The sequence below is a fragment of the Protopterus annectens genome, chromosome 16.part0 (genome assembly GCF_019279795.1).
Source record: "Protopterus annectens isolate FY-2018-M chromosome 16.part0, PAN1.0, whole genome shotgun sequence".
Taxonomy (NCBI): Eukaryota; Metazoa; Chordata; order Ceratodontiformes; family Protopteridae; genus Protopterus; species Protopterus annectens.
In genome coordinates, this window is record NC_056750.1 from 154,844,404 (window position 1) to 154,870,600 (window position 26,197).

General features: G+C 38.3%; 1 protein-coding gene across 1 annotated transcript in view; it reads left to right on the plus strand.

The window, feature by feature from the left end:
* Positions 1–26,197, plus strand: part of LOC122790541 (extracellular calcium-sensing receptor-like) — a 557,593-nt gene that overhangs the window by 451,173 nt on the left and 80,223 nt on the right. Inside the window, exon 5 of the mRNA XM_044058091.1 lies at positions 19,054–19,177. Coding sequence (XP_043914026.1) covers positions 19,054–19,177 — 124 coding nt within the window. The remainder of the gene's footprint in view (positions 1–19,053; positions 19,178–26,197) is intronic.

Genomic DNA, 26,197 nt, shown 5'->3' on the forward strand with positions numbered 1-26,197 from the left:
ATATTCATGGTAGAGCCATACTGAATAGCAATCAGCATGTTCTGCACAGATGTAGATCAATACGCCTTATAATTATGACATTGGCATCACAATACTGTGAGGTCTATCAAACCATTGACACGTGTAACTGCCAGTAATAAACTAGATGGTATGAATCACAATCACAACTAAGCAGAGTGTTGCCACATACCATAGTGGACTGCCAACCTCAGCTGGCCTGTGACAAAGTGCATGGGCAGTGCTATGATCAGATGAGAGTGTTCACAAATATGCATGTCTTGACATGGTTTGTGCTAATGATACATCTCATTATATACATACATCATCTGCTGGCATGAGCAAGGTGCTAGAGCATTAACCTGATTCACAACAGTCACATGACACATACAAAATGTCTGTATAAATTCACAGTGAAGTATCACCGTTGGTTACACAGCACAGAAATCTGAAAGCAATAAACGTATTTGTGGTTGTCTGCATATAACATTATAACAGGATTCATGTGCCTGGTAGGCCTTTTTAAATTGATATTACATACTGATGACAAGAACATCTATTGAAGTTAAACATTGTGTAATTGTATCACTTACTTGATGAAGTCAGCAGTGCATACATTAAGTTGGGATTTTACATTTCTCAAAGCATTCACAGTATGATGGCATTGCACCCCTATACAAATGAAGATGTATTTATGTATTTTCTCCCACCATTTTGTTTATTGCAAGAGAGCACATGCTAAATATGTTTGTAGTGCTGACCATGTACAATTCCATTTTGGTAACAGTATAAATGATGGTCACTAGTTATGTACTGGTACATAGAACATTCTAGTGCTATGTGTGGTACATAATTGCTGTTATATGCTGCATGTTGTATTGCCCTGCCTGGTGCTTGCCATTATATGATGTTTCAAAGCATTACAATGTTATTATTGTTTCATAAGCACTCTCATCATTAACTGGCTAGCACATAATGTAGGACAAAGATACTCTTGTAATGGTCTCCATAATGGTTTACTCCTACATGTTCTGGTGATGGACAAGGTATTACTGACTACTTTTTTTGCATGATGGTCCAGGAGTCCTACAGATGTGGCTTATGTTTGTATATGGCATGGGGTTCAATTGTTTTTGATTTTGGGCAATTCCACTAAAGAATCTTATTCAGTGATTGGCTTTGTTTGTAGTTGCACTATTTCCATTACTGTATAAGTATTCTTTTTTTTCTTTTATTTGCAAATTAAATACATCATGTTATCAAACTATATGACAAGTACTTGCATCCATTTCTGTGATTGCTAACATATATATTATCATGTTATGCCAATATAGTGCTGTCATTATTGTATTTTCAATGCATTTCAACTTCTTCCTTATTTCACAATTCATAATTCATAATTTATAATTTATAATTTATAATTTAGAATTTATAATTTATATTTTTAGTATATGTATATGAATTTTATACTTTAAGTAAGGTGTATAATATATGTAGAATCTGTGAGATCTATACTTTGTGAGATCAACAGTATGTTATAATTTCGCCTTTTGTGTCTGCTGTTTTACGCTTTTATCTGTTAAACTTTTTCATCTGTTAAACAATTATTATTTGTCAAACATTGTTAAACACTGTTAACTTTGATAGAAAACTAAAGTTTTGTTTTATTTAAGGTTTACAGTATTGGACATACATACGTTTTTTGGGACTCAGAAATATTTTAGTGTTTTTATACTGTTTCTATAGATGTTTCTTTTACACTGTTTCTCCGGTGTTTCTTTAGTAGCAATTATGTTATTACGCAATTTAAATAATTACATCATTAACCAATTAATTAATTTATTCATTTAATTCCAACTATATTAAGTATGGCTCTGTTGTAAAGAACTTGTACTCTGAAGATGCCCTATACGATTGTGGGTGAAAGCGCTTAGTACGGAAATTTGTTGTTGCATTATTGTATTTTTTTATTTTTATTTCATTAAAAAGTGGAACCAACAAACTAGTTTTCTAACGGGTTATTGAGTGACTTGTTAGCTTACCAGTTCTTCCTAATGATGTCAAGCAAATGAATTTTGCACAAGTGGCAATACCAAATGTCCCAGCATGAAATAATGTACTCACAATGTATCACTATGTACATCTGCATATAAACTGGCATTTTACAATGCAGAACACATATACTGAAATGTCTTTGCTACAATACAATTATGCAGATGATTACTTCTTGATGATACACCTCACACTGACAAATGTATTCATGACACCAGAATGCATGCTTGAAATGAGTGTTTTGTACTGGCTGAAGTTTAAACTTAGTTTGTGTGTTTTAATCATAGACCATTAAATACTGTGACTTAAATTTGTTGTTTGCCATGGCATCAATACCCATTTGTTCCAGAACAGTGGAATGCTGTGTGGTGTGTTGAAGCAGTAGCACACAAGCACATATGGTACCTGCCTAAAAAGCAGCAAATATACTCAGCCAGATTTGAACCTATACATCCATCACAATCCTACTCTAACATTAAGGATGCTACCTATTGAACTACAGCTATTGGAGTAGAATATATACTACTGGAATTTATTCAAACACCTTAGGTTGATCACAAGCCATGCATATACGCATTAAGGGTTCAGCGTCATGTTTAATACAAATATAAAATATACATATATGGGAAACATACGAGCAATAACCATACAAATATATGCCACAATGGCAATATATATATCAATATAGTCTACATACTGTTTCGGAAGTAAGTGCATATCTATATCTATATATAGTAAACATTTTAAATATAACTATCAAGAAATACATGTGTTCTTTCAGTACATGTGAGTTGCATATGAACATTTGTCATGTGCGACTACATGCATCTATCTACATACTGCTACATATATGTTTATGTATAATCTCATACATACAATAAATGAAATACATGAGTGCTCAGTCATTTACATGTATTTTATGCTAAAAAACATATGTATGTATGTATGTCTATATCTATATTATCTATAAATAGATATCTATATCTATGTAGATAGATATAGATATCTATTTACAGATAATATAAAGATATATATATATGTAGAGAGAGAGAGATATGTGTACGCATTTTATATATATATATATATATATATATATATATATATATATATATATATAAACATAAGTATTTAATCTGTCTCTCTCTCAGAAAAAATATAACTATATGTATGTACACATATACGTGTGTGTGTGTGTGTGTGTGTGTGTGTGTGTGCGTGTGTTTGTGTGTGTATGTGTGTGTGTGTGCGTTTGCATATGTACAGCTATGTGTCTCTTCTTTGATTTTCAGGTAACCATCATGTATTTGTATACATATACATAAATTCACAAATATATACGAACTGCAGTTTCAGATAACATGCATCTATATTTTCTATTCATATCTCTATACTTAAATCAACAAATGTACATCCCCATGATTCTTCCAGTCACAGAGCTAAGTTGGTAAAAATGTTATATGTGTGTAATACCTCTCAATCTCTTAGAGCAAGAATCTACACAAAGCCACATATAATGAGGGGCACAAAGGCACAAACACAGGGATATAAACTTAGAAAGTTGATAGAATAACTGGTTTTACATTAGCATTAATTTTATGAAGAACATGAAGTCTGAAACTCACTTGTTTACCATCATTTTCTGATTTACGTCTTCATGAGTTGCCAGTGTTTTGCCAGAAATCCACAATTTTTTCGAGAAATATACCAAAACTATGTGGCAAAAATCTTGACATTCTGCGAAAGTCTGGACAGTTGAGAGGTATTGTGTGTGCATGTTGCACTTAAAGGGTAAGAGGTGGATACTACCTTAAGATATTACGGATGCCTGCAGGATGCTGAATCATTCATGGGCTATGTGTGTATTACAGAAGTATAGAACAAATGATAGAGTAATACTGACTGTAATATGGATGTAAAACAACATCCTAACACAGTACTGAGTGCACAGCAGTACTGTTCATAGGCTTCAAGGTGAGATGTTGTACTTATTACCCTATCTTTGCAGTGTAGCAAACTTTTGCTTCTCACAGATATGTATCATGTAAGCTTATTGGGTACTGCCTGATATCTGTTAACAGCCTTACAAATAGTCGGAGATACATTATTTTAAAAAAAATTACAAATGTGCATGCTGAAGGTTTCTAACCCCCATCAGCATCTCACTATTTCAATACACGTCTAAGTTCATACATATCTCAGTAAAAATGTGTATTTGTACATTGCATACTTGTGTGTGTGTGTGTGTGTGTGTGTGTGTGTGTGTGTGTGTGTGTGTGTGTGTGTGTGTGTGTGTGTGTGTGTGTGTGTGTGTGTGTGTGTGTGTGTGTGTGTGTGTGTGTGTGTGTGTGTGTGTGTGTGTGTGTGTGTGTGTGTGTGTGTGTGTGTGTGTGTGTGTGTGTATGTGGGTATGTGTGTATGTATGTTGTTTTTGCTGAATCTGACTATACAAGAATCACAATGAATATCTGCAGAAACTTGAGTCATTTGTGGCTTTCCTTTATATTACACAAAAAGGCATTGAGTGATGCAGTAATGCCAATGTTCATAGGTTCATAGGTTCATAGGTTGGTACTAGGCTATCAGCCCTAGGGCCTATACAAGCCTAGCCATAACAATTCCCTGGCTATTTCTTCCCACACTATTTACTTCCCTGGACCCCTGTCTAGCAGGGCGACTGACGTGATCCCCGGGGTGAATTTCCTTTCTCCCATCCAATTGTCAAAGTTCCTTTTGAAGAGGACCAAAGAGGCACTCTGCTTGACATGTATGGGCAATCTATTCCAGAGTCTGGGGAGTCTCTGGGTCAGGAACCTATCCCTCCAGCATGTTTTGTTTATTGTGATGACAAGGTTTAGATCCCTGGAGCGTGCGGCTCTGAGGGATTGGGATTTCTTTAAGTGTAGCATGTCCAACAGCTCTGTGTTTGACTTGGCCTTGTATGTTAAGCAAAGATTGCCTCTGAGTAGACGATATGCGACAGAGTATAGCTGGAGTTTTTTAAGCTGGTCAGCATAGGGCATCTGCTTTAGGACTGTGATTCTTTTAGTGAGGTATTTCTGTGGCCTTTCCAGTTGTTGCAGATGTCTTGAGAGGTACATACCAAACGGGGCATTGTATTCTATAATGGGTCTAATAAGGGATGAGTACAGTGGGACAATGACCTGCTTTTTCCTGGATGAAAAGCCCTTAGTGATGAGGTGTGCCACATAGAAGGATTTCCTGACTGTTGTGGTGATGTGGTTATCGAAGGTGAGACCACTGTCCACCTGTGTCCCTAAGTCTCTTATCAAACTTTCGGTGTTTAGTGTACTGCCACCTATATGGTAATTCATGGATACATGTTTTTTCCCAAAGGGGATAACTATACATTTCTTGGCATTGAGCTTGAGCCCATGGCTCTGGCACCAAGCATCTGTTTCTGTAAAGCCCTTTTGTAGAATATCCATATCATTTGGGGATTCAATAATGGCTCCCAGTTTGCAGTCATCTGCAAACTTTGTTATCCAGAGTCCCTTAGTGTTGGCCTGTACTTCAGAGGAGTAGATGCCAAACAAGAGCGGTCCCAGGACTGAACCCTGAGGTACTCCACTTGTCACTTTTCTGGAGCTGGATTTGGAGTCGGCTACTTTTACAGTGTCGGTTCTATCAGTAAGCCACTTAGCAACCCATCAGGTGACGTAGGGATTAATGCCCAGCTTAGTAAGTTTATCTATGATTCCAGAGTGGGGAGTGGTGTCAAAGGCCTTGGCAAGGTCTAGATAGGCTGTGTGGACCACCTTACCCTTGTCCATGGCTCTGGAGACTGATTCGAAGAAATCAATCAAGTTCAGGAGACAAGACCGGCCCTTCACAAACCCAAACTAGGTGGGGTCCAGTGTTTGAAGGTTGCCTATGTCTTTGTTTATAAGTTCCATGATAATACACTCCATGGCCTTGCAGATAAGGCTAGTCAGACTGATGGGATGGTAGTTTCCAGGATCCAAGGTGGATCCCCCCTTGTGGAGTGGGATAACTGTAGCTGTGCGCCACTCAGTGGGCACGAAACCTGAGGTGAGGCTATGATTAAACATGACACTGAGGTGAGGTGCCAGTTCATATTGTAGTTCATGTAGTACATGTGCACAGTACTGTATTCAATAAAGCTGACATAAATCTGACCTGCAGTTGCACAGTTAACTGTTACATAGATTTTATGGTACATGATGTTTTTTGGAAAACATCATCTCGACTATTAAGGTTTACAGGTAAATACCTAAATGACTAAGGTAAAAATAAGTACACTGCTACTTTGACAATGGTGTAGTGATTAGATTTAAGCATGTGTAGTGTGCACCATGTCATGGACATGGGTTTGACACTCACATCTTCTGCTTCTACGTAGGTGTATTGCACATGAACTGGTGTCACTGTACATGTGTGCTTGTGTGAGTGTTTTCTGTTTGGACATCATTATGTATGACCACAATGGTCAGAAATACTACCCAGTGCGATACATAGAGTGACACATCAAAACTCAGAAAAGGCTATGCTGCCATGGCATGACATAGTAATGCGGACATCGTGCATGCTTAGTTGACTAACTGTTATGAATAAGTTCTAGATAGCTGTAACACACATTTATACCCTAATAGTCACACACTTGTGTATTCTAAATGAGTCACTGAGCAAGTGAACAGAATTTCTCAACTAGAGAAAATTAAATTATTGTTGATGCCTTACGTCAGCATGGAAAATGCCTTCTTGGGGATGGATGGGTGATACATTGTGAAGAGATCAGGTGTGGTATAACATCTTCATTATGGTAATATCTTTGGGAAATGGAAACAGGACACCATGGGAATGACACAGATAATGCTCAGACATGACTCTGCAAGCAGTAAAGACAGTGAGCTAATTCCAGTAACAATGTGATGCCACTGATGGAGGCCTGCTATACCTCCCCTGAAGACACCATACTTATCCTGGCAAGATACCACCACCTGTGTCATGATGGGCATATTCCAGGGGATGGCATTCAAGTTCATCTTCCAAGACCCTGTGGCACGTTTTTTTTTTTTTAACATACAAAATATTGCATATGTTGAATATTATTTGTGTTCTGCAACTTCAACTATTGTACGTTCCTATGTATTCCACAGTGCCACCCATGTGTGACACTGCAGTTGTGTCCTCTAAGGAGGACATGCCTGGTAAGTGTTCAAGTATCAGTCAAAGCAGTCTGCTGTTAGGAATCTTTTTGACATTACATACTGATGGCTTATTTGTTACAGAATCATCAGACAGAGCAGCTAGAACAGCAAGACTGCCAGGTATATGTTGCCCTACCTTGCAATAGATGATTTCCCTGTTTTACATAGGGCTGTGTTCCCTCTCTTCGAATGCTAAACACTTACATGTGTTATGTGTTATTACATAGTGCCACCAGGCATCACACTACAACTCTTTCCTCTGAGAAGGCCATGCCAAGTAAGTGTTCCAGAATCAATCAACAGAGTGCAGTATTATTGGGGACTAATACTGAACATTGTTGCGCACTAGTTCTTAACTTGACAGATATGTAGTGCAATTAGTGCAATTATATATCACAACTGCATCATGATATTTACTGCATTGTCATGCACACAGATCAGAATATATGCATTAGACAGGTGATTAAACTTGTAGCTAGGTCACAAATGTGTGAGTATGGAAACACATCCACAAAACATTCTCTTATGGTTCCCAGTGTGTGTCACCATACCTGAGCAAACATAAATGCATAGTAAGAGAGCAATTGCTTCAGGTGCTTTACATCCCAGAATGTTGAAGCACATAGTAGAGCAATGATGACCAAAGAGCTCCATCTGTCTTGTTCCTTATCACTGCCAATGCCAATAATGCTGACTTCACAGCTGGACTATGTCCAGGCCATGTTATTGTTCCAATACTGCAGCATGCATCTTTCCTAGGCATTGGCCTCCTTAGTGCCTACCAAATGATATGTTTAACTATGGCAGTATTTAAGAATGGATTATGTGAATGCTGAGAATGATATCATTCAGCAGTTTATAGACCTATGGCTAAATGCTTTCTCTACTACGATGCAAAAAATGTGGTCAAGTATCACATACTCAAAGCCAGTATGATAATTATATATTAATTAACAATTGTAATTATTGTAATGCAGTCCTCGATATCTAGAATTTAAAGGTATTGCATCCACTGTGGTTTTTCCAAACCACAAATAGGGTACAAATAGTAAAAAGCACTGCAAAATTGGGTTTAATATAATATACTTGGCTATTACTACAACAATGCATCACTGCATTCCACCTGTGAACTTTGAAGCGCAACAGCCAGCATCTAGCTAAACACAAATTACTTGAGACATAAGCAAAAAAAAAATGTCTACCATAAACAAACAGAACAGCAACTTGCTATTTGCAATTATAATTACTAAGGTATACAATTTGTTATTTGCTGCTGTAACCCTCCAGCAGATTCCATCATGCATCCTCTAACCACTCATCTAGTTCTGGACACAGTCGGTGGTGCAGGGCATTGTACTAATGCCTCATCTAAATGGCAGTTCAGAAGATTCTGACCCTCCTTTGCAGAACTTGGGCAATCCTCTCCCAAATTAAGTCAAAAATACTGAGAGATCATTAGGGATCTAACAATTATACTTCATTTCCATCACTGATGGGGAACATAATCCTAGTCACCTTGTGGGTTCAGTTCAGCTAACAAAGTCATCTCATCCTCCTAAGGGTATACATTACAACAACGAATGCTTAAATGTTCGAGTCTCTAAAGGTCGACCTTTAGAGATCGAACAGTTAAACGTTCAAAGTTGTAAAAAAATAAATAAATAAATAAAGTACAAGGAAAGGGTTATAGCAGGGGGGCAAGTCACACCTCTCGCTACGTAAATATACCAATTCCAAGATCGCACTTCAGTGAACTACAGTGCAGAAATAGGAAATGTCCCATTCCCTACACTGTAGCGTGATCTTGGAGTTGATATATTTAAGTAGCGGTGTGGAGGTGCAGGGAGACTTGCCCCCCTGCTTAAACCCTTTAGTTTTTTTTTTTCACTTGTGATTTTTTTTAATTTTTAAAGAAATTTGAACGCTTAACTGTTTGATCTCTAGAGGTCGACCTTTAGAGATTCGAACATTTAAGCGTTTGTGGATCTAATATAGACCCTCCTCCTAAAGATTGTCAGCTATTCGTTGCTAGCAGTTTGGACACCTGCATGCTATTCACAATGGAAAAATCTCACTGCTGAATGAATGGTTGCTTTCATGGGTTTATAACTGTGTAAAGTACTTACAGTTGTCCACATTCATTCTCATGTTTTATTTGACATCTGCAATCACATGTCATCTGCACTGTTCTGTCATCTACAACTATAAATGCAGTATTCCCAAGTTTGTGTTTGTGTGTGTGTGTGTGTGTGTGTGTGTGTGTGTGTGTGTGTGTGTGTGTGTGTGTGTGTGTGTGTGTGTGTGTGTGTGTGTCTGTATAAGATGCTGTCTACTAGCATAACTCATGCACAGTCTAACCCATGCAGTGTTTTATGATAGAATCTGATAGTCTGTTCTCCTGGCTTTTGATTTTGGTATATGCTGCTTAGTTTTCATCCTGCCTCTAGTGCAGTTCACAGTTCACTTACCTTCACACTGGGCTGTGGCACTCACTATTCCTGACTGATGTATAGGTATGCACCATACTCCATACTGTGCTGAACAGCACACAGTTGGTGCTTGCATTCTTTATATTATGTCTTGGTATTGTGTACCAATATACCATGGCTATGTATGCCAGCACTGTCATGTTCCCAGGCACTGGTACCCTACTTCTATGTTACAGCACAGGTTATGACTTTCCCAGTAAGTACACATGTACCTATCTAATACTTGGTTGTGTCATATCCAGCATAAGACATATGTAGGTATACTTGATGTTCAGGTTGCCTCTACAAGATATGGGGCACTTTGAGGTGAATGTATGTTTGCACAGTGATATGCTTTTGTCATGTGCACAGTTGACTTTTTCATGAACTGGTGTGCATTACTTTTGCATATGGACTACTGATTACTACTTGGTGTATTCTATTACAGTAGATGCTCATTGCTGTCACTATTAGCATATTTTTGTTGACTATTTTAGATGCCTAACCTGAAAAATAGACAGGATGACCTCATGGCAAGAGAGACAGTGTCACTGTGGATGCATGGAAGAAAATTGAAGGACTGTAGTGGTGACACACTCCAGTGCATTCATCTGTAGGAGGACACTGTCTATAGTGATATTGCCATTAGTGGTCATTAGAGAAGTATGTGGGTTTGATATTGTCAGACAGCCGATATGATAGTCAATACTACATGTCTGGATTAACAGTGTAATGTCGCAGGTGGTGGAGCCACCACCTCTGAGTGATACAGAGCAATTTTGGGTGTTCATCTGAAACTAAGGTGGTGATCATGTCATTGCTGGATGGGACACTGAAGTAGGAGTAGAACTGCATCCAGTTATGGTAATGCAGTTGCTGTGTACATGACACAGGATAATAGTCTCACTCATTGTGTAGGTCTGATGTGCATATTGTGCTTATGTCACAGGTGAAAAAGCTATTCATTCACAGAATGTACCATCTGAGGAAGATAGCCCAAGTAAAATGGCACAGCTGTGGTTCAAACTGCAGATAAACCAGTTCTCACATCAGAACATCATAAACAAAAACAAGCTAGAGAAAGCACTAGTGAAAATAGCTTATGAGATGTGCGTAGCCTGCATATCACTATGCCGTCACTGTGCTAGAGGTGTCCACATATAACTTTGAGGCCAGCAATGTGGATGTCCTCAGCTTTATTAGTGTACCCTACATACTGCTTCCTTCCATGGTGCCACTGATTCCACCCTTACTTGTGGTAATGATGACTCCAGTGGATCCACCCCTTGGTGATGTTCATGGCATTACCATCATCTCATGTCATGGGCTATTAAACACCTACATTGCAAAATTCACATGTGTTACTGTTACATGGCAGTGGAGGACTCACTGGTCTGTATTTCTACTGCACATTAGTAATTGCATGCCATCAAGATTTTCTTTTTTATATCTTCCATGCCATCGTTGGACACATCTAGCCGGTAATTACCACATACTTTACCAATGTGCTATGTCTATGTATGCCTGCTGACCTATAAAATGAACATTGGGAAACCCCTGTACATGTTTGGCACACATTGTCATGTCTAATATGGTGATGTCTGCTATTACAACATATATGAACATGTATGGTATGGTGCACCCCTATCATGCTGTGTGTAGCATATTTATCTGCATATATGCAGTCCTGATTCATGTTTCCTGTACCCCTGTACTACATACATGCAGACCTCTGCATTGCCTACCCCATTCTCTCATAAGATGGTGGCAATCTAGCCACACACAGACACACTCACACTGTTGCAACTCCTACATTTACTTCTCTGAATTTCTTTCATGCTCTGTATCCCTTGAGCATTACAGCTACATGGCTTTATCTCCATCTGTGTACACTACTATTGCCCATTAACTGACTGATGACTATAGCAGTATGCATAGATACACATGCCTCATTGGTGTGCTTTCTTGTACCAGATGTCCACATGATTGTCCTGAGTAATTCCTGCTCATGTGTTTCCCTACACTATGACTTGGCTTGTGTCAATATCTGTTCTGTCATCTTTGTCACCCCATATGATGTTTTATATGAATGTCAACCCTGGAAAGACTAACTTTCATGTGAAACAGATGTCTTTGGAATACTGCCATGGTATTTCTTCCACCCAGTTGCCTTATATACTCTCCTGCACTATGTTATATGTTGATCTATTGTAGCCTATCATGGTAGTGCTGATGCATTCCTATATATTATCCTGCATATTTGGGAATCGACTTCTGCCTGAGAAGTGACCAGCAGTACCACAGGGGCATGTACTTACAGATTGCTCCTGTCATATTCAGTATACCTACCTTGATACTCTTGCATGGCTAACTACTGATGTACCTTGTGAGATCCTACCTACATTTCCTCCTGCCTACATGACGGTGTATATCATTTCAGCTGACACTGCTTAGTTAGACACATGTGCATGTAAGTAAGCACACAATATGAATATATACATGATGGTAGCATGTCTTGGTCACAGAGTTATAAGTGCCTGACATATGTTGCTATATCCAATAACCTCTCATACTTGCAGCATATGATTTTCTGTGTACTACTGTATCTGTCATATGTCATGAGTCAATGTTGTGAAGCAAACTTTGTGGTCTGCACTTGATAATGTGGCAAAATGCTACTGACTGTAACTTGTTGCTTGCTGACCTATGTCCTCCGTTTTGGCTGCTGGAAACAGTAGTCATTTTTATCTAGTTGCTTTGAGTTTTGGAGTAGTTCAGTGATACCTTAGAATGTTAGGCCACCATGCTTTGCATATGATATTGTGCAACTTGGTACACATGATGACCATCAGCACTGCCTTCTCTGGTGAATACTGCACTGTATTTATGGAGGCAACCAGACAAATGAATCAGGCCTTCAGCACACCAAATACACTCATAGTGATGTTATGTGGTATGATGTATGCTCTGCAGGCATGGATGGTGATCATATATGTGTCATGGTTCCTGTGGACAATCACTGTAACCTGCTAGTGAGATGTTATATTAGTTCTGATAGTTACTATACTGCCAGCTTATTACATGCACTCTCATCTCTGTCATCCTACTTAATAAGTGGTCTTCTGGTACAACCATATAGATGAAATTTTCTCTTATTCCACTATCTATCAACACGGAGGTAGTTTGTATATTGACAGGTTATAATAAGGTTGTCTGCTGAGCACATTACCTTTCAGTTAACATCAGTGGTGGCTAATGACCTCAAAGTGAAGGGGTATGTAGGAAGCAACTAAAAGGGTAGGGCTAATTGGAATTAGAGGGGTCTCTACAGCAGCTCAGTGACCATTACCTGTGATCAAGCAGCACATAGGGTTATTCTTTTTCATCCACAGACTGTCTCAGTACCCACTGTTTATGGCCACTTTGTTGACTATATTCACCTCAGATGTGTGACTACAATCTATAAGGACAGCTTTTGGTGAAATGGAGCTCTAGCCAAAGGACTCTATGATTACCGCATGTTGCACAACAGTCCTACCTACACCTCCTCAGTGCCTTTCACCTAACTTCTCCACAGCCTGTCCCTACACCAGCCGGATAGATTACTTTCTTCTTGATTTTTTGCACTTAGTCTTATTTTTTTTTGCCAAGATCTCTGTTCTTTTAACACATCTTATCTGGCCAAATCACCACTGAATAAGTGTAGACAAAGAAAATGAACAAAGCTGGGGATCTGGGGAACCAAGAAGCCCCAGAAGTCATAAAGTCCCAGATGTTGTGAGGTGATTCACAGAGCTTTGTTTACAACCTTTTGATCCAGTGATTGCTGGGAAAAAATCATGAACAAGGAAAGAAATTTAGTCTTAGTTTTTCTTTCAAGGAAATCTAAGTTGTGCATAAAGTTAAGTGTTTGAAGCTAACAAAGCAATAGTGCCCAATAAACTGAGAGGTCAAACACTTACAAGGATGTATAAATCCTATCTGAGAATAGTGCCTATCTCCTTAACCCTCCAAAAAAACAGGTATCTCTGTATATCCTTCTGGTGTTAAGATTGTTATGAAAGTAAAAGGATTAATGGCTAGAGATATATATTATATAGCTAAGGGTTTGGGAGAGGAACCCAGAACTTCAGGATAAAATCTTCATAAAGACAGACTACACACAGAAGGAATCATAGTCAAAAACCCAACTACAGAATCAAGCAAAGTGAGACAACAATTCTACTCACTGCTCCACTGTACCAGTGATAGCAGCCATCATACACAACCTGCCCAGATTGTCACAAACCTGATGATGTTTGTGATGAAAAGAAAAAAAAAGAAAGAAATATCGCTAACTTGCTGACTTTATATGCACTGCAATCTCTCCTCCACAAGAAATGTTTTATCACAGTCAACACCCATGTCCATCAATTACAGTATGACATTTGACTATGTACAGCAGGACTATGATTGAGATGAAATGAATAAATACAAACATAAATAACTGCCACACACGAATGTATCTTAGCTCACCTTCAGAAAACAGTTTGCACTACATTGCACTCCACCATTCTGCTCAACATCTTAGTTCAAGAATAAAGTAAAAAGCTAAAAAAATCAGATGACAAAGGACCAAAATCAAGGACAGTTGTTTTCTCAGAAGATACAGTCCTGTCTGTGCCCTTACAAACTTAGAAATATTGCACTTATGTAATTCAAATGTTGCCAGAACAGGCTTTACAGTATCATGCTTTTTCCTACTGCTATTAACTCAATGTCTGTCAGTATTTAGTAACCAGTATTCAAACTGACATGGCAGAAAAAAAACATTATGAGGAACAAACCAAAATATGATGAAAACCAGAGATATTCTGCAAAATGCAAGTACAGTTGAGATAATCTTGCCTCCTACACATATATTCTGCACACACACACACACACACACACACACACACACACACACACACACACACACACACACACACACACACACACACACACACACACACACACACGTAACCAGCATTTACAACAACTGGTATAACTGTGACTTTATACCTGATAACTATGATTAGGATCAATTGAATCCAAAACTGCTATACAGGAATGTATTTTCTTATCTCATTGCTGTCAAAATACATTATCCAACTCACCAAACAATGAAAACTGCGAAACTGTTAAAAACAACAAACTGGAAACACCGGCTCCAATGTAAAAACAACCCTGCACAAGTAAAAGTTTGTTTGAACTGAAACAGCACTCCAAGTATAATGCTGTCCAAAAATATAAGTTCAATAAAAAGCAACACTTGCTTGTAACAAAGAAGAACACTTTATTAACTAACCATGAAGTTAAGCGCTTTTCATCCCACAGGTTGTGGGACTTCTTCAGACAAACAGAACTGAAACAACTGTAAGATTTAAATGCAGTCATTGGCGCCAAATGACAAGCACCGTTACTAAGTAACTAACAACATGTAATGCACTCCAACCCAATGGCACAATCAGTGTTTCTTTTTAAAACTGTATAGCGTATACGCATTCATAGACAATTCATTGGTAATTATACACAGTTAAAGTCCTAATTATTTGCAAATAAATAAAACAATAATAATAACATAAAGTCTCTGTTGTTGCAATTAAAATATACATCTTAGAACCAGATAGATTCATGTCAGACCGTATATCGTAATGGGTGTTAACCACCTAATCATTTACTAATAAACAATAAATATATCCAAAATATACACATGAAAGTCTACCCAGTTCTGTTGTATCCGGTATAAAAGAACATCGCAAGTATTACAGATGATCACATAACCTTCATCGCTGTTGCAAAGTCCGCACACGTCAAAAGTCATGTATACTGTATGTTTGCAGATACTATGTTATATATAGTATTAATACTTGCGATGATTGTTACACATATATTCAATAAGTGTAACTTGCTCAGTTATATCAAAGAATAAGCCAGTTACACTTATGAGTACTATCTAACGTCCCAATTTATTATGTTTAAATGTATAAAACACACTTAAGGACTTTTTAAAATTAAATGAATAAAACATTTTAATGTATGTGTACAGTAATAAAACCTGTACGTTAGCTAATTAATATTAATACTATATATAACATAGTATCTGCAAACATACAGTACACATGACTTTTGACGTGTGCGGACTTTGCAACAGCGATGAAGGTTACGTGATCATCTGTAATACTTGCGATGTTCTTTTATAGCGGATACAATAGAACCGGGTAGACTGTCATATGTATATTTTGGATATATTTATTGTTTATTAGTAAATGATTAGGTGGTTAACACCCATTATGATATACGGTCTGACATGAATCTATCTGATTCTAAGATGCATATTTTAATTGCAACAATGGAGATTTTATGTTATTATTATTTTTTTATTTATTTGCAAATAATTAGGACTTTAACTGTGTATAATTACCAATGAATCGTCTATGAATGCATATACGCTATACAGTTTTAAAAAGAAACACTGATTGTGCCATTGGGTTGGAGTGTGTTATATGTTGTTAGTTACTTAGGAACGGCGCTTGTAATTTGGCACCAATGACTGCATTTAAATCTTACAGTTGTTTCAGTCATGTTTGTCTGAAGAAGTCCCACAACCTGTGGGACGAAATGCTTAACTTCATGGTTGGTAAATAAAGTGTTCTTCTTTTTTACAAGCAACTGTTGCTTTTTATCAAACTTATATTTTTGGACAGCATTATATTTGGAGTGCCGTTTCAGTTCAAACGAACTTTTACATGTGCAGGATTGTTTTTACATTGGAGCCGGTGTTTCCAGTTTGTTGTTTTTAACATTATCCAACTCACTTCAACTTCCTCTCCCCCACTTCACATCTTAATAATCAAGAGGAAAAAATAATGGGGGGACAGGACCAAAATCAGGGAAAATACTGCCATGATATATTTCAAAAATTTCTGGAACAACAGGATTCACATTGACAATTGTTTTTAGAATCTTACTAAGTCTAAAACTCAAATGTGTGCCTTTGTTTTACTAATTCACTAATATACCAAAAATATGAGGCAAAATCAGATACATCTAAGAGCATATTCAGTACCACATACACAAATTGTGTGTGTGTGTGTGTGTGTGTGTGTGTGTGTGTGTGTGTGTGTGTGTGTGTGTGTGTGTGTGTGAATATATATATATATATATATATATATATATATGTGTACACACGTGCCTTCTGTGGAAGGTTGGGCGCCGGGCTTGCAACTCGACACTGTAAAACTGCACTGCCAATCAAGAGTGGACAGGTGATCCGCTGTGGCGACCCCTAACCGGGAAAAAGCCAAAAGAAGAAGAAGAAGATATATATGTATACACACACACACACACACACACACACACACACACACACACACACACACACACACACACGTAACCAGCATTTACAACAACTGGTATAACTGTGACTTTATACCTGATAACTATGATTAGGATCAAATGAATCCAAAACTGCTATACAGGAATGTATTTTCTTATCTCACTGCTGTCAAAATACATTATCCAACTCACTTCAACTTCCTCTCTCACACTTCACATCTTAATAATCAAGAGGAAAAAATAATGGGGGGACAGGACCAAAATCAGGGAAAATACTGCCCTGATATATTTCAAAAATTGCTGGAACAACAGGATTCACTTTGACAACTGTTTTCATAATGTTACTAAGTCTAAAACTCAAATGTGTGCCTTTGTTTTACTAATTTACTAATATACCAAAAATATGAGGCAAAATCAGATACAACTAAGAGCATATTCAGTACCACATACACATATTTTGTATATGTATGTGTGTGTGTGTGTGTGTGTGTGTGTGTGTGTGTGTGTGTGTGTGTGTGTGTGTGTGTGTGTGTGTGTGTGTGTGTGTGTGTGTGTGTGTGTACATATATATATATATATATATGTATATATATATATATATGTATATATATATATATATATATATATATATATATATATATATATATATATATATATATATATATATATATACGGTATTTATAATCAACTAAATAAATCAAATTGCCTTTCTATTTCCGTCAGGTTTGAGCCAATAAAAATGGCTGCTGACTGCTTCATGCAGTAGCCTCTGAGGCCCCATTTCATGTGACTTTTCTGGCTTCCACATAGTTGCCTTAGCCTTATTAAAAACAAACATTATGCTGGGCTGTTTGCAAAACAGCACAGTAACCAGAGTAAGATGACTTTTTTCCTGCAGTTAGGAACTCAGGACTCTGTCTATGGGCAGAAGCATGTCAGGGGTACCATTTTCATGTAAGTGAGTAAAGAAAATGAATTAGGATAGCATCAGTGTGTCATGATAAAATAAAAAAATAAAGTAAATAAGTAAATAAATAAATAACTGAATAAATAAATCAGTCATTCATTTTTTTCTTTTCCCACTGGGCAGATGCTGCCCAGCAGCAAGTACCATGAGCTGCCCCAGGTTAACAAAGGGCAATGTCTTCTGGTTAGAAGGTCATTCTACAGTTTCTCCAGATTGGTGGGGGGGGGGTATTTGTATATAGGTATAACCGATGCCACCAATGATCTGGGGGAACTTAGCTACTGCATAAACCTGTCAGATGGCTGTCATTCCTGTTACCTGTTTAGGAACCTGATGGAATCCTGTGCCTTGTGGCACATAACTGCCAGAAACCAATGCAAAATGCATCATGCAGTTGTCTGGCACATCCCTACAATAACTCTCACATGCTGTTGGAATATCTCAGTTGCCAATATACCACAGCAGAGGCATCCCTGTGTTTTTAGTGGGAATAGATAAGAATACAGATTCCATGGTGGCATTCGGGGTGCACCCATCTTACAAACAGTCTGCACTCTTTGTCTAGCCTGTATTTGTCTGTGATGCCCTGATATGACAGCTAGTTTAACTGCAGTCTAAACCACAGCTGTGCTGTTCTTCCAGCTACTGGTCGCATTTGCAAATCATCCTGTATCATGGCTTATAGCATTCCCAGTGGCAGGACTGATTCTGTTGACTTCTGCATTCCTGAGCATTTTGTGCTTCAATATATCCCTATTTTAGTTTTTAAAGTGTATTGGATTGCTGTGCCATATGTTGCTGATCAACTAATGTTATGTACTGCCAATGGTGTCTGTTGCTATTTATTTCTTTTTGTGGAAAGATGTATTGTGGCAGCATTGGGGATAGCCCCGTTAATATTTTTATTTTAATATATATTACATTTGTATGTATGCTTGCTGTCTACTGTCCAAAGACTGTTAAAAATTACTTTACACACTAGTATAAATTGATTAAAGCCCTGATGTACTTCTACTGTTCTTAGATTCCAGTTTCAGTTTGCAGTAAAAGCTGTACTGTGGGTTATCGAAAAGCCACAAGGCAGGGCCAGCCAGCTTGCTGTTTTGATTGTATACCATGTTCAGAAGGAGAAGTTTCAAATGGAACAGGTAAATGTATCTATTATGCATACTTATGTAACATTGCCTACCTCTTAAATGTACTACATATATATATATACTTTATAAAATTTTGTGAGTACTGAGCAAAATTATCTGAGTTATACTTCTGCAAAATATATTTTAAAAATGAACTATGTGTAATTTTACATATTATTTATTTATTTAGTGTGGAGCCTTTCATCATTCAAAATGAAATTTTCTGTTAAATATACACTGTTAGAAACTTCAGTAAAATAATGCAGATAGTAGTTTTATGAAAACTATCTCCAAAGTTCTATCTTAGGATATTTGTATTTCTTGGAGATAATGTATGACCATTTATGCAGGATTGTATCCGGTAAGACATATAGCTCATCCCCATAGACATACCCCCGGATTCAGGAATCTCCATGCAAGAATAAGCCTATTCTTGCACTGAGAGGTTCGTGTCTGTTTAGAACAGCAGCACACTTTACATATCTATGAAGGCGAGCTGCCATTCAATCGACATGGGCACGAACTATGTACAAGTGCAGGGGGCGTGTCTGAGTAGTGCACAGACACTAAACACACCCCCTGCACTCAGAAAGTGCCGTACGGCACTTTTTAAGCTGAACTGGCATAATATTAGAGCTTTGCTCTAATATTATGCCAGTATTTCAGTGCCCACAGACAGTAAAATGATAATATTATCATTTCAGTATCTGCGGGCACTGAAATAAAAATGCAATAGGAAAGCAATGCAGGGAGTGTGTTACAGGTTCTGTGACACACCCCCTGCATTGCTAAAGTGCCACATGACACTCATACCTCACAATCTGTCAGCACAAGGAACTGGACAAAGGCAAAAATAATGGGGAGACAAAGGCCCCCAAATAGGGACACATTTTAAATATTGCTCTGATAAACCACACGAAAGTGGCTAGAATAAAAAGAGTTGTGTTAACATACATTTTCCGAAGGAAAAACTCAAATATTGGTCATCATACCTCTCAACCTCTTAGAGCAAAAAATCTGGATAAAGCCTATAATGATGGGGGGAGAAACAGGGTCAGATGTTAATTATTGCCCTCACACACTTAGAAAGTTGATAACAGAACATGTATTAGCAGGAGTCCCTGAAGGCTGGCAGCCTAAAAGGAAAATCAGTGCTAGTATTTCACAATTGCAGTCCAAAGTAGTTGTCAGAACATCACAATACACACCCATATAACCTAATAATATCATAATAATAAATAAACTTTGTGTCCAGTAGCCTAAGGAATGTTTAAGTCTAGCTAAGTGGGTGTGCATATTATGGCATAGTGCTTATCATAGCTTAAACATTCCATAGGAGCTAAATGCAAATAGTTAAAATTTCCAAGTCAAGGTAGTGTAGTGGTCAGAGCTGTGGCTTTGTATGTGGGTATTCATTTTTCAAGTCCCACAACAGGCAATTTTTTCCCTCTGTGAAAGTAGAGTTAAAATTATTTTAGTAAACTTAAATTATGTAGCAACCTTTTTTGTCAAACAGAATAGTGTAGCAGTACCAAAAGTGAAATGTCAGTGTAGAAAAGATGTGAAACCCCTATATAAACACAAGTACCCCATACAGTGTACTCACACAAGAATATAATTTAATGAAAGCACATAGGCTGATTCATGGAAGGTAAATGTAAAATTATAATGTGTATGTAAATATTATTTTGTAATAAACATCTATAAGTATAATATGCTAAAATGTGCTTTCATCACTCCATCAGACCTTGCTCTGCCCAGCAATGAAAATAGTCAGCCTTGCTATGTCTCAGACCGGGGATGCTGTCCTCTACAATAACAACAAAGCACCACTACACCATCTGAGCTGTGAAAAAGTGTACTGTTTTAACAACCATATCATGCATTCGGGCTATTTAACATTATCGCAAGTGTCAAACCCATGACCCCGAACACTATAGTCAAAAGAATGCACCACTACACCATCTGAGCTGCAGTCAATCATGTTGTTTTCTCAAATATATCATGCAACAGAGGCATACAACATTAGGGAGAAAGCTTTGTAGAACCAGTCATGTGTTGTATATAAATACACACACACACACACACACACACACATCTATATATCTATATATATATATATATATATATATATATATATATATATATATATATATATATATATATATATATATATATATAGATATATGTCTGATGAAACATATATATGAAAAAGTAGAGTCATAATATATACATATATAAAAATATAAAGGAAGGAAGGAAAAATATGTATATACATATATATATATATATATATATATATATATATATATATATATATATATATATGCTACACTGTTCTAGTTGCAACTGCATTCTCCCCACGTAGTCCTATAATTCTCTCTCCACCTCTAAACCCCTCTCCAACTATGATTACTAGCCTCTCTAGCTATGATCTATAGACTACCACACACATGTACATATTGTAAATATCAAATTTGAACCATGTACCTAAGAATTTACACCTGTTCTCTAACATGAAATGTAACTGTAAATTGTTCATTAATAATATTGTGTTTGTATCTAAAGGTAACAGGTACCTAAGACATTACACCTGCTGTCTAGCATGAAACATAATTGTAAATTGTTTTTCTTTTCTATATTGTATCTGTATCTAAACTTTGTAACATGGAGTTTTTCTCCCCGGGCCTCCACTGAAAATGGGCTCCCTGAGCCCAGTGGACATCCCCGGTCATCAAACTGGAATGTATATAACATGCAGTGCAATTATACCTCAGAACAATCCCTCTTAACCTGTTAGTTCAAGAAATGTGTACAAAGGCTGTAAAAGGTGGGGGGAGAATGGAGAATGGGCCCCATATAGGGACATATTTCAAATAGTGCTGTTACAAATGAAGACATTTTCTACAACAACAGGGTGCGTTTCAGCAGACAATTACTGATATGAGGATGGAAACTGAAATGTCATGTCATTATTTACTGACATAAATCCTTGGATCATCACTGTTATTTACCAGGCAAATACAAATAAATTGTGGAACTGAACAGAAGTATGGGCTAAACACCTTGACATTCTGTGAAAATACTGGTAGTGGAGAGGTATGCTCAGAACCCCTTAGTGCAGTGAATCTGGACCAAGCCTGACAAAGTGGGGGGACAAAGGCATGAAAATAGGGACATATCCAAAATACGTCAATAGATAAGTGAAAGCTGATGTAGTAATACTGTATGTCCTAACATATATCGACTGAAATATCACAATTCCAGGACTCAATTGCTTCCCATTAGTTAGTGATCTCAATCCCTACATCATCCCACTGATGTGTCAGGAATACACAACAGTTATGGGGACCAGAACAAAGATATTGGCCAGACTCCTGGACATCTTACAAATATGTGGACATAACACAACAGTAGGGAAACTACACTGAACTACCGAGCAATGTCCAAACTACAATCAGACTTATATAACACTACCCAAGTCCAGCTCTGGGGCTATACACATGCATTAGCAAATATAGCAGGCACTACAGGGATGTAACACTCCTGGAAAGCAGACACTGGTGTGAAAGTGTATACCCCCAAAAATTGCACCACAGTTCCAGTGACATACCACTAAGCAAACTGAACACTATGGTATAATGACTGTATGAGCAAAAAAATCTCGTCTGCCACTCTCACACATTACCCCTACATATACTGCCCCAAGTCACAGTGTAGTGGGAATTGTGAGGTATTACGGGACATGTCACGGTCTGCACGTACATACATATACAGGCGATAGGGAACCAGAAACTGAAGCAGCATGCACAGACAGATAGAAAAGACCCATGACACTCACATGTGCCCCCTCCTTACACAGACCAAATAATAGTGCACACTACACTGCTACACAATCCTGACAGTCTTTCAACAATGGGCAGGCATACACAGACCTCTCAAATGCAGTTTCCCACAGAATGTATAGGCACAGGACTCATATCTATGGCCACTTCCTTGTTACATGTCTGGGGGGTCTATGACATCACTGGGATGGTAGCAGGAATGAATGCAATAAATAATGATACTACATACCTCTGATCCTCTTAGTACATGACATCTGGACAAAGCCTGACATAACTGGGGGCAGAGGCTCAAACACAGGAGTATATTGGACATATTGCTGTGATAAATGTAGACAGTTGCTGGTGTTACCGGCTTTGTTGTAACAAATCTTTTTTGAGGGATATAAAGTCAGTAACACCAATGGATGCTAGCATTTACTGACTGCATTCCCCAGAGTATTTACCGATTAGCCAAAGACAACAACTGTCTGGGGAACAGATCAAACATATGAGCCACGCATCAGGACAGGGTCTAGGCCTCTGGACAGTGTAGAGGTATGACAGCAGTGATGTAACAGAATGGAAATCCCCTGACAGCTGCCAAACATGTCACCCAGCACCTCATGAAGCACAGTAAGACCAACATGACACTCCCCCACATCACCTCTGGGAAATTACACATGTATATTCAAATATAACATGCACTACAGGGATGGAACTGTAATGAAAAGCAGAGAGTGGTGCAAAAATGTCCACCCAGAAACATTTGCAACACAGTTTCAGCAAAATACCAGTACCCAAAATGAACCCTAGAATACTATGACTGTCTGAATAAACATATCCTGATTATCAGTCACACACTACACCAACATATACTGGCCTGACCCACAGTGCACTGGGAATTCTGAGGTGTTACAGGACATTATCAAAGTCAGCCCCTACAAGCATACAGACATGATAGGCCACCAGCAGCTGTAGCAGCATGCAGTCAGATAGGTAAAGGATGTATGGCACTCACATCATCTACTCTCCCTACCTAGCCCAACAAACATCTAAACACAACACTGCTACACAGTCTGGGCAGTCTGTTCACAATGGCCAGACAGACATAACTGTCATATGTACAGATGTCCACAGATTTACCAGGGTGTGGAACCATAATCCTGCCCAGCACTGCATACCATGGCAAGGAGTCTGCCAGGTCATTGGCATGATAACTGGAGTGCAGTTGTTAATTAATGACATGCCATACCTCTGCACCTTGTAGTGCAGGACTTTTGGACAATGCATGACGTACTTGTGGGACAAGGGGCTGGAAAGAGGGACATATCACACATAATGATATTACAAATTGAAACAGTAGCTGGTGTTACACATGTTGTTGTAACATAACATCCCCAAAGGATATGATGTCTGGAACACCAATGGATGTCAACAGTTACTGACTACAATCCTCACATTATCCTACCAACCCCACAAAAACAGACGTTCGAGGAACAGATTAATCATAACAGGCAAACAACTGGCCAGTGTGTGGAGAACATGCCAGTTGAGAGGTATGTCAGAGGCATATCACTGTCTGATGTCAAGTCACCCAGTAAATGCATGTCCAGACTACCCTGTCAGTCTAACAACCCTCCATGTGTATCACAGCACTAATACCAAAAGAAACGGTCTGGGCACACTGAAATCAGCTAAAATAAAATATTTAATTTTAAAATTAAACAACACAATGCTTTTCCAATGCAGGGCTTTTTCAAGTGAAAAAGCCCTGCATTGAGTCAGGGTGAAAGCACTTGTGTTTAAACTTGTTTATGAATTTTTAAAATTAAATCTTTTATTTTAGCTGATTTCAGTGTGCCCGGACCATTTCTTTTGGTTTTAGTTATTGGTACTTTACGGTCTGTATCTACTTTGTGGTTTGAGTTATAACAGCACTAATGGCATACAATCTGTTCCCAAGTCTGGAGCTTTGTCCCCCATGTTGTTGGCCTGTCTCCACATGTCCTGTCACCTACTGTATGAAAAAAAACGACCATAGATCCAGTAAAAAAAAAAATTTTTATTAAGTCCCTAGCGCCTCGGCCCTTAGCCTTCCAGATCAATTAAACAATTAAACAATTAATTATTAAAAATTCTCCAATTACATTCTAAATTCATGCCTCTTGGCTCCAATGTATCATACTTTAATATAAAAACAGTCTCCTTATACAGCAGTCTGGAGCTTTGTCCCCATTTTATTGGCCTGTTTATTTATTTTTTTTATTTCCACCTACTGTCTGTGAAGCTGTAGCCCCTACACCTTTATAATGTCCCCCACACAGGCAAGGAAAATGGGCAAGGCCCACATGAAGGTTGTCCCATATGTTGGAACTAGCAGCAGTGTCCAGGCCCAAACCACAATACTATGTGGGCACTTACATAGCTTTATGGGTTCAGCAATACCCGACAGTACAACATCAACCCCCTCAAGGTAGGCTGAACACCTGTGGTGGACAGCCGCAATACACAAATACCATCTTAGGTGGAAATAATCACAGGATGGGCCAAGAAGGAACAGGTGGAAATAATCACAGGACAGGCCAAGAAGGAACAGGTGCCTCATTGGAAGCCATGTCACCTTGTCCTGCACAAGTAAATAAGGTCACAGGTGATGTACCCTAAGGCAGTCTTTGAGTGCAAACTGGAGACATCCACCAAGGCCAAACACTAGGCCTTCCAGACGTGAGTCGGCAATTCCAGAAGCAACACACATAACTGCTCTGTAGTGGTGGTCAATAATACCACATACACATATGCTATGGATATAGGCAAACGGCTGCAGACAGGTGAAGTGTAAACATCACCCCCCTCTCCCCCATAGGTACACTTGTGCATGTACAGCACCAGACCCCCCCCTCCCCTCATGATCAGGAAACAGGTCTGTAATGCCCTCTCAAAGGCAATACACAGAGGTCTCCATAAGCCTGATACCATTCCTGGCTGCATCCAACATGAACACAGACATGGGCTCTTAGACCCATTCTCCAGTGTAGTCAACCACAGCCTGAGCACCGGTGTCATCCCATCTGCACAGAGGGCAGACAGACAGTTGATGGAAAACAGGTTATGCATTAGCATTAATGTTTAGAAGGATACGAGTCTAAAACTGAAATGTATGCCACAATGTCATGAAAGCAGTCCTCAATGACATGGCCGAAAACCACAA